At 29.7% G+C, this 11,574-nt stretch overlaps 1 protein-coding gene across 1 annotated transcript in view; it reads right to left on the bottom strand.

Moving 5' to 3' along the window:
- Positions 1-4,979: 4,979 nt before the first annotated feature.
- LOC106681267 (zinc finger protein 64) overlaps positions 4,980-11,574 on the bottom strand; it is an 18,235-nt gene continuing 11,640 nt past the window's right edge. The window contains exon 3 of the mRNA XM_067044718.1: positions 4,980-8,704. Coding sequence (XP_066900819.1) covers positions 8,633-8,704 — 72 coding nt within the window. The 3' untranslated portion in view covers positions 4,980-8,632. The remainder of the gene's footprint in view (positions 8,705-11,574) is intronic.

The following is an 11,574-nucleotide window of genomic DNA, read 5'->3' as shown; positions in this document are numbered from 1 at the left end:
ATCTTACTTTTTTACATTTTATACCCCTGTTATTTTACACTTATGTTTTTGTTTTCCTTTTGTACTATGTGTTTGTATCTTTTTTAGCCCTTACGAAGCCCTGCAACATGGGGCGAAATGTTGGCTCATTAAAATAGTATAATTCTACTATTTGAGTTTTTTTGACCGCACCCGGACCATATTCCTTTCAACTTTACACACGGTCAATCAATAATCTTCCAGCAAGTCTCCCTATGTTTGTGAGTAAGTGAAATGCCAATCTCAAAAACAATAAGATGTATGAAACTGAAATTACACATTTAAAATATATACCCTGGGGATGTTATAGCAATTTTTTTTGTTAAAATTCACTAAACAGAAGTACTGATTAGGTGTTTATGGAAGCCCCCTCAAACATATTGAATGACAGCTTAAAATGCTGCCATCTAGTGGGAGAAAAAAGAAACATTAAGGAGGTACCCAATCAACAAATGAGTAGGTACTAGAAGAGTGAGAACAAACCCGTGAGTGAACACAGGCTACCTCGGGCAACTGCATTTAGCTGCTAGTCAACTATCACTCAGAATGAGTGAATCACTGCAGATTTTGATTAATCTCATTCTGCGGTAATTGAACACAAGGGCAGATAAGCAGGGTTCTGCTGTACTACTACAAAAGTCTTCTGAAAATCATCAAACAGCTTAATTCAAAAACGAGAAGTTGTACAGGATTGAAGTAACATATTTATGGTGGGTATATGCTTTTAAAAATAGCATCAGAAGTAGCTATTCGTTCAATTACAACTAATCCAGGAGGGACTATTAACAATTGACTGTCTCAATATTGTCATGTAGATAATGTAGTCATTGCCACAAGAACCCGAGCAGCATTAAAAAGAACATTCCAGAACTTTGAAGAAGCAGCATATGAATTGGGCCTTAAGGTGAATGAAGACAAGATGGTGTACATGAAAAGTTCAAGAAAGGATTAGCAAGAGAAGCAAAGTGACGCTCAGAGACCACAGTTTCAGTTCTGTAAATCAGTTTAAGTACCTGGGAAGCCTAGTTACAGTGACAGAGCGAAAAAGAGGCCAGAGTCATTTACAAAATCATCGTTAGGCCAGTACCAATCAATGGGGGAGAAACGTGGCCTTTGACTAGGAAAGCAGAACAGATGCTTAACTCCTGGGAGAGAAAGGTATTGAGAAGGATACGGGGAGGAGTCTCGGAGAATGGAATTTGGAGAAGAAGGAATGATGAGCTGGTGGATCTGTTCGGGGAACCCAGCATCGTGGCTTTAGTCAAAAGAGCAAGAATAAGATGGCTAGGACACATCAAGAGGATGCCCGATGTAAGGATAATCTAAAAGATGATATATGGCAAACCAGATGGAAAACTGGAAAGCGGACGTCCTCGGATCAGATGGCTGGACAACGTGTAGGATTTGAAGCTTTTAAATATTGAAAGATGAAAGAGAAATCCAGAGACTGTGTAGATTGTTTGGCTGTGTTGGAGGAGGCCCAGGTTCTTGTAGGTAGTGCAGTGCCTTAATAATAATAATAAATACACCTATACTGTGATGACAACTTTTTGATTTTCTAAAAAGACTAACAATTTTGATTAAACTCATTATATCAATGTATAATTGAACGCCCTTTGATATCATATAGGTCTTATGCAGGCTTAAATGACAAGTATTTGAAAAATCTTCCTCTTGAGCACCTTTAATTTTTTTAATTTTAAATAAATAAATAATAAGTAACCATAATAAATAAATAATAACTGGAGAAGTTTGTCGGGGGGTGCGGTCAGCAAAGAACGACATAAATAAACAACCATATTTATTTATTTTATGCCGACGTTTCAACCTGAGTTTCAGGTCTTCATCAGGGCTATAGAACAAAAGAGATAACAACAACATTTAGAGTAACATACAATTGAAAAGGAATAGTATACAAACAAATTTAGAATTATACAAAATATTGAATTAAATCATAAATGATAAAAAATTGATAACTGATAATTGAATAGTACAAAATTTTTATTGATTGATATTTGTAGAATTGTATGGTAGTAAATTGAAAACAGTGACAGATGAAATATAATATCATGTAGATTATAATATAAGATATGTAAGTAATGTCTAAAAATTGAAAAAATTAAATAAATAAATGGAATCTACAAATTGAACATTATGACAAACAATGAAAAATGGTGAGTGGCTTATATCTGAATTACATTGTGAGTATTAACTTATATACCTATACTAAAAATATAAATATATACAATAGGAAAAGGTAGTATATGGAGAAAGGAAAAGAATCATGTAACAAATATGAGAACGAGAAGGGAGACTTACGTTGTGGCGTAGAAGGCAGGTTTGTCACTGATTGATGTATGAGTTTATTTGAGATTTCCGCTAGAGTGAGCTACTAGACTAAGGTTCGAAACGTAACTGTCAAGAAAGACCGTTATGACACAACAGTTGATATGAAATACCAATGATAAAAAGGTCTAGTTATAGTTTAAAAGAAAAACATAAAACCAGTGACGTGTAAAAATACGGAGCCCAAAGGTCAAAAAATTATGAATACAAATTAATAAGAATAAAACATATTTTTATATAAACAATAAAATTGAAAATAGATAATGATTGATAAAAGAAAATGGATTATGGGTGCTTTAATAAATTAACTATTTGGGAATAGGCTAGGGATAAGTTTTGTTTATCTATTTTATGATTGACTGGGAATAAATAATAAGTTGTCATTGTTGGCAGAACTAAATAATAGATAAATAAAAAATTTATGATTAACTAAAGGAGAAAAAATAAAAATAAAGACAGCTTCGGAAAAGAAAAAACCGAGACTGTCTGATCTCTACGGATTACAAGCATATGTTTACAACTTTGTTGTATTCTTAGCAGGAAAAACATTGACTTTCTCAAGGACCTTAAATATGTATTTTTAAAGCAACAGAAAAATAAAAATGTTTTGTAACAAAATTTTCTCGGCTTACATCTTTTTTTTTTTTTTTAAATAACAATAAATTGAGCCCACCAATCTACTCAAAATTTAGGACAAAGGTATGGTAGTAAGTGAAAGTTGTGAGGTGTTTACACCACACCAGATTTTCTAAAATAATAATCCATAAGAGTTAATTTATGGATTAAGTATTAACAGTAAGAATATTTGGAAATCACTGAGGTTTAAACTTTCCTTGGGGTAAGAGCTGATCACATGATATATTTTCTAATTTAAGAGCTCTCCAAGAGGCTTATCTAGTGGAGAGAATTTTTAATCGTTTTTCTCATAAAGTTAGTGGAAATGTACTCAGCACCACTGTCGGTAATCCATCCATATATTCCGTAAGTGAAAGTATAAATCAGACCAAATGAATCATGACTTTTTTTTTTAAATTGAGGAATTAGGAGTAAAAAGAAAAAAACTGACATAAAAAAGAAAGTAATTTATTATTAGCTATAATCATAATTAATCTATATTAATAATATTACAAATTAAATTACACTCTTACATCTCTTCCTGTATAACAACTAATAACACAATATATTGAAAAATGAATGTATGAGGAAACAATTCATTATAACGGACTAGCAATATGGTGAAAATTAAAATAATGAAAGACATTTCAATGTTTCAAACTGCCACATTCTTTTTTTTTTTTTTTTAAGTAACAATTCAGAGAAAATATAATCATTTATGACAATATTTACAATAATTCATAGAATAATAAACTTCATAATTATAATAGGTCATCAAGAACTTATAGATATCTAAAACTGTATTCCTGCCACGTTAATTGCACCAACAATTTATAATATATTTTATACCACTTCGAAGTAAATTATTAAAACAATAATATCAAATCAGCATTTGATGATAAAAATGGTGATATTCTTTATTGCTGAGTTATTTAAACTATACTTAAGATTTAAAACTGAAATACCAGTTAAAAAACAATAAATTAAAAAAAAAATGGTATATTAACTCTCGTAAGAAACACCAGCTGGTAGTGTTTCACCTTTTGTCTGCTAGATGGCAGAAATTCTAGGAGATTTATTTTTATAGTACAGAACTACAGTTCAAGAGTCATTTAGTGATCGGAGGAAACACATTTCCTAAAATATAGTCCGCCCTGTCTGAGACGGATATTCCTTGAAACGTAAGTTATCTATTTTCATCACAGGTGGCTTTTAGTGTATATTTTAAAATAATAGTTTGTTATATTATATATTGAAATTTTTATTACATTAAAAAAATAAAGTATGTTTTTTAAAATATAATAGTTAGGGCTGGAAGAATTACAATTTTAACAAAAATAAAACTAAATTACAAGAATAGGAAGATTAGGAAAAAAAGGGATCCAATAATAAGACTAAAGGGAGAGGAGCTGGAGCACATTAGAGATTTCAAGTATCAAGGTTGGATAGATGGAGAAGTCAATAAAATATTTACTAGCAAATGCTTCTTGTATCTTAAAGCTGGTTCCCTGAGAAACACTGATGATTCTAAAACTAACAAAATTGTGACAATAAAGTCTTAATATTTGCAGAATTTTCCTTAAATAAGAAACAGTTAAAATATAACTAATGGTAATCTGGAAATAAAATAAATGAAGTAGAAGTTTCAACTCCTACATGGAATGAACAGGTTTATTTTAAAAAATTTAGATTACGTCTCAATCAGAGTATCCTCCATCATTAAATTAGGAATTTACATCAGATTGTTGGCTCAGAGGTGGGTTCATATTCAAGAAAATAATGGGCTATATTTAAAAGAGTAAGTTTAATACAAGAGTAAATTAAATTTTTTTAAAAATTAAATGTATCGACTTTGATTACATCTAAATAGGAATTTAATCTAATATATAAAAATCAACATTTATTTGTTTGTACTTTATGTGCTGCCGTCATACCGTTCATTCAATTGTGATGGAGCTTTTTGTTATATGTTCAGGATTTTTTCCCAGAAAGATTATAGCTTGTTTGGTTTTTTTTTGTAAAAAAAAAGTTATTAACAAAATTAAACATTCTTGGTACCTAGCTCAGAAAGTATACATTTTTTCATGGTTATTAAATGCCAATCGATTTGTTTCTTTCTGAAGAATAAGCAAATAATATTACTGATTCTATTAAATGATTTTTTATTCACTAAAAATTAAAAAAAAAAATATAATACAGTTAAGTAGGTAAAAAAATAATGTATTATGAAAAAGCAAATCATATACATTTATAGCATCGTCTGAAACCTTTAAATACAATTTTTCAAAGAAATTAAAAATTGGAAATTTTCACCTTAATTCATTCAAAAGATTTTTTTTTCCTTCATATAATCGTTCGTAACTCCTTTTCAATGGCAACCATTGGAAAGATGAATGTCTGATCTTTTAACCTCCATTACCAAAATTCAGATTTAATGCCCATATAAGAGTGAAATATTAGGGGAATTCATGATGTGTTAAATGTAAAATGTTTTACCATGCTAAATGTTATAAGTATAGGATTGTGAGCAGCCCTATTCAAAGTCATGTTAAATGGAGAATGACGTTACGCAACAGACCAAAGGAGTTTCGTCGCTCATTTCTCAAAACAACATTTTCTTCAATTAGCCTAAATTATCGGGAAAAATTATTTTTTCTCTACTTCCTGAAACCTTCTAGAACCCCTAAGGAATGAAAAGAATGGGTGACAATGGTCCAAAATTATTTATATCCTTGGAATCCATGATAAAAAAAGGGTGTACCAAAGTCACCCCACTTATTTAAAATAAGATCTGAGCCCAACTAATGGGTAGATTATTATTATCATTTTATGGGCACAACAGACCATAGAGGCCTAAGTCCTCGCGCGATGTATTTACCAATATTAGGAGGCAATATTCCCAGTATTAGAAAATACATCACACGTTTCTTGACATGGTTTTATCGCAGGATGGGTTCCTCACTCCCATGCCTAATTTTTGTGATTGCCACCCATTGGCTAATGGGGCTCACAAATGCCCAGGGAGGTTGTCAGTGAGTTTTACATTGTTTTGTGCTTGAAAAAAGCCAGAGTGGGACTGGGGTATGATCCGACAACCTGTGGATTGGTTGACTGGCGCGTTTCATGCTGCTACCGCTGCCTCCCCCCCCAAATGGGTAAATAACTTATCTAATTATAACTCATATTATAAAAAAAAACAAAGAACAGTTGATAAACCTGAAAACATTATTACGTTTGGATATACTTCCTTAGGATCATGAAAAATAAACAAAAACTGTAAAAGTTTTTGATAAATTTGGTTTTTTATCCATAAGATAATGTAGTATGGAATTCAGAAAAGCTTAAATCAAAAATTGTTTGATTTGGTATTGTGTTGCATTCTAGTTTTAGTATAACACTAAGTTCTCAGAAAGCTGAACATGTTATTCACATTATGGGGGTCTCTACTTCAGTACAGTAAACTATACCTTTCCTAAACGGTAATTTATGCAATAATATCTAATATAATAATTTGTTTGAAATATTTACCAATCTATTACGGTCATGGTTCATACATTTCTCTTTTTTATATTCTGATGTAATATAATAATAACCTATATATAATAAAATTTAAAATCTTTTAAATTTAAATAAAATTCTAACCAATAAACAACTTACAAATAAAGGTTTAAAAGTAGCTACAAAAAAAATTTGACCAGAAACATAAAACTCCGATCATATTGAACATTGATAGTTTAAAAGTTGTTTTGTTTGTTAAATAATCATGAGTAGAGAACGGGCTTTCCAGCAATTGCATCTTTTGTTCTCTGGTTTCAAATTCCAAAAATTATCGACAGAAATTTGAATCATGTAAAAGATATATTGGTATCTGGTGGGGGGAGGGGGAGGTAGTCCGGCACGTGGGCCTAGTGACCCTTTATGCCAACCCCTGACGGCTACCTGAGTTGCCACTGAGCACTACCCGAGGTGGATAGAAAGGTGGAGATTCATTTCTCGGGACCTTCGAAAAATAGATATTAACTGCTCAAGATAGGAATTGAATCCACAACATTCCAAACCGGGTGCTCTAGAACCTACGCTCCAACCCACACTGCTGTCACATTTCTTGTAAATTAGTATTGGATATACTAATTTTATTTTGCACATTTCGAGGTTTTTCCAAAATGTAGCATGTTTTGAGTTGTTTATGCACAAAATTACAGATTTTACTCTTTTTGTGCTAAATTTTGATTTTTGATGCATAAAATTTAATGTTTGAACTAAATTTCTCATATTATACACATAAAAGTATACCAATATTAATTCATTTTATTTTTGCTTTCTTATTTAATTTAAAATTGACAAAGGTAAAGTAATGCATTGAATTATATATGAAGAGTCGAATCCAACTAAAAAAGTCTCTCTAGAATAAGCTTGTTATACACCCTCTAGCCTTCTTTCTTTCATCTGACCTGTTCATTTTGTCTTAACAAGTCATAATTTCAGTTTGTTTTTTTTATTATTATATTATATTGAATAAAAATCAAAAAAATAATCGATCTGTCTGATCCATATGAATTACCTATACATTTTTAATCAAACTTTTTAATCTTTTTCTACATTGAGTACTTGTTACGTTTTTTGTTTAGTGGCATAGTCTTACGTAAATAGACAATTAAAAAGCTAAGCCGAAGAACATGCAACATAAAATTTCAGAAAAAATGAAAAAGAGAATTTTGATTGGAAGAATATTTTCAAATACTTCTTTCTACACAGTGCCTTCCATATTTTTTCTAAAACTTAAAACTGATACAGTTGGATTCGAGCCATCATAATAGGGAATATAAAATCATTTAATACAATTAGGTTCCTCACATATCTTCAATTATGGACAAAATGTTGGGTTTTTAATAAGGTTTAGTTTTTTATGTACGTTTGCATAACTGTAGAGTTTTTGTCAAGTTTAATTTGATTCAAACAAGGTAAAGTAAGCTTTTCATGTATTAATATTAGAAATTAATCGATAAAGTTGATTATTACAGGATTTGGGCATAACACAACTTATATTTTTTACTGCGCATTTTTTTGTTTTTAACTGCAAAAAAATCCGGTTTCTAATCATGAGAATTTATAAAGAAATATTTAGTATTCCACCGACATCAGTTTGTCTTATATTGGATTTAGCTACTTTTTTTTTTTTTGTTTTATTACCCTGTCTTAGTTTTCTTAACGATGAAAACTGCCTTAGATTAGTTTAAATTCCATTCCAAACCATACAAAGTAGGTTCTTAATAATATCGCAAATATTTATATATACATATCAAGGATTCCGTAACTATTAATTATTAACAACCCACTATATATCCGAATATACATTATATATATAAATCTATTCTACCTTTAAACTAACATTTTTATAATTTTTTCAAATTAATTCTACTTAAAATTCTAAGTTTTTTACAATAGCATGCAAAATTGATACAACCAGCTCTAAACATGAGGACATATATATATGTGTAATGTAATATTTAAGTACTAAGTTAAAAGGGATTTTATACAAAACAAGAGGACCTTATAGCTTACCGTAACCGTTCAAATCATAATTGAACAGAAAATATCTACCATGAGAGATTTCTCCTCAGTTTAAACATATAATTTTTTTCTTTCAATTTTATTACGTATTCTTATTATCTTCTAATAATTGTTGTTCTACATTCTTCGGTACCAAAGTATTGTAGATATATATCTAGAACAACATCAGAAATATATATATTAATTTCTTTTAATTACTTCAGCAATATGATATTTATTATAAATAATAACTAAATTGAGTTTAAGGGAGTGATCTGAAATAAAACGATCAATAATGAATTTTTAATGTTTACGAGTGTCAAGATTTCGGCCTTCAAATTAAAAACAAAATAAGATGAAATAATAAGAAAAAAAAAACATTTTATTTCCTATATGCTTAACCTCAATTGTTTTTCTATTAAATTTTTGTTTTAGTTTTTATTTTGCATTAAAGGATACTAACTCTTTTTTTTTTGTGGTGATTTAGGTATTTAACATACTCTGTCCTCCTTGCCTCTTAGCATTATATTGCACTGTCACGATAGCAATGTTAAATATCAAAACTTTGCTTCTTTTAAGTTATCACCACAATTAGTCCGGGAATTTAGATAACTTAAACTCTTTTAAATTAGCACATATATTTCTTTAAATTTTCTTTCATATCATCGACTATTTATCAACAAAGACAGTTTTTTTAAATTGATGAAATAGGATTGTATGGTTATGGAAATAGAGAGCAATTGGTAAACGTGATATAGTAAAATTTGTTTATAAAAGAGAACCTTGAAGATAGAGAAGTACTCCGAACACTGGTATTTTATGTATATAAAACAAATTGGAGTTTTTATCAATAAAATTTTTTTATGGAAAGTACGTTGATACAAGATTTGTATTATTCATGATAGTTTAACATGTTAAAGTTGTGTTAAATGGAGCAATGTTTCTTTCTTTTAGTATGTTAAAACAATATAACATTTAACAAGGTATATATATGAGAGTATTTTAATAGGTCTACTAAATGGAGAATGAAGTGACGCAATAGACTGGCTGAGCTCTGCACCATTTTGTCTGTTGTTTTAATAAGCAAGATGCTCGTAGTTTGTGTTTGGTTCGTATTGTTTTTATTTTTAAACTCTAATAAAGTAATGGAAAAAAACCTAGGAGAGAAAACAAGGAACAAATGAGGTGGAGAAAAGATGATAGATTCTAGGAAAGAATATTACAAAGTTACAAAACAAATTGCTAAGAAAATCCACTAGATGCTCCTCTGTATTTAACATGTTCAACTTTTTATATTTAACACGATTTATGAATAACCTTTTTATCTTGTTTATTTAGTCCTAAAGAAAATATATTTTCCTATTTTGTTTAAATAAGTTTTTTACCGCCACCTGGGCTATCTACGTTCAATTACAGATATGACCAACTAATAGCCTTCCAGTGTATTAATTTAGTTCGGTCATACTCTCTCATGACCACTCAAGAAGGCATTGTAGGCCGAAAATTTAGCATACACAAACAGTAAAAATTCATTATCGTTTTATTTCCGACCACACCATCTACCATCATCCCCTTGTTTTCATTAACTGTCAACTAACTCTTCATTATTATAAATTATATGTAATTTAATTTAAATAATTATCTGGTATGGTAATTATATGAAATGTCAGTTTTTGAAGCACAATTAATATAATTTTTAAGTAATCAATAATAACTTAGAATTTAACCAAACGATTATACCACTCGTAGATTTTTCCCCTGCTATCTTTTTTTTTTTTTTTTTTTCCAGCATTCTAACAACAAAATAATTATGTTCATAATAAACTAAGCCTTTTGTTCTTTCTCTTTTAAATATGTCAATAATTTAATGACAAATTTATTTATTCTATGCTACTTAATCTCTTTTCTTCATGAACTTCTTATGGATTGCATTTTTAGTTAGTTATATTTTCAGTAATATTATTTTGTTATATTTCTAGAATTGAAATTTACACCAAGTTGTTTTTTTGTAGTTAGCTATATTTTAGTTAGTAATTTGCTTTTTTTTTAATATTTATTTTGTACACCAAGATTTTTCCATTTTTTTTTTCCTTTTCTACTAATTAATATAATTTTTTTTTCTTATCTTATACACAAGCGTATGCTAGGAGTGCCGCAGGCGAATGTCACTTTCTCAAAATATTACAAAGGAAAGGAAAAATAAATAAAATTAAAATAGCATATGAACAGAGCATTCAAGAATTTACTATGTACTGTTTATTTTCCTATATAATCAACAGCTGTAAGGATAATTGTGGCGACATATTTTTTAGCTTGACAAGGGTGTCATAAAATTTTTTTAGTCCAACAGAGGGTGCTGTAAAATTATTTTAGCCCATAAAAGGGGCCATGGCAAAGAAAAGTTTCGTAACCGCTTTTCTGGACTATAAAAGATGTAAATAAATAAATTGTATTAAAATAAATTGGTCCAGATAGTGGTCAATAAAGGTACAAAATGATAAAAAACTATTTATTGGTAACTAATTTTTTGCCCCACTTTGCAGGGCTTCTTGGGAACAAGATAAAAACATTGTAAAATATGATGAAATAATTGGAATATAAACAGAAAGAGAGTTAAAAGTTATAAAAAAGAAACTAACTAAGTTAAGAGAATATAAATGTAAATGAATTAAATTATATATGTACCGCTATAACCCATGATGGATCAGGAATGCAGTATTTTGTAAGGAAGCACTGTTACTAAACCAACGGTTGAGCAAGGAGGTGATTTGGTCAGAATCACACTCAACTGCCAGATTTTTACCAATTAAGAGTACCTACAGGGCTGGCTTACAACTACAGTAAATAATTATCTGCCATAGCCAGATTCGAACCTGGGTCCTTGGAATTAGTTGTAAAGTGCCTTACCACAGAGCTACCCACTCCAAAAAATATAGATGAATAGAAAACTAATTAATGAGGAGAAGATGGTTGGGGGTGCGGTCAATGAAAAACACAAATAAGTACGATTAACTTATTTTAATGTGCCAACGTTTCAGCTAGAGT

Source organism: Halyomorpha halys, unplaced genomic scaffold, assembly GCF_000696795.3.
Source record: "Halyomorpha halys isolate HHAL.00 unplaced genomic scaffold, Hhal_1.1 Scaffold323.1, whole genome shotgun sequence".
NCBI classification, from domain to species: Eukaryota; Metazoa; Arthropoda; class Insecta; order Hemiptera; family Pentatomidae; genus Halyomorpha; species Halyomorpha halys.
This window is presented reverse-complemented; position numbering and strand designations above follow the sequence as displayed.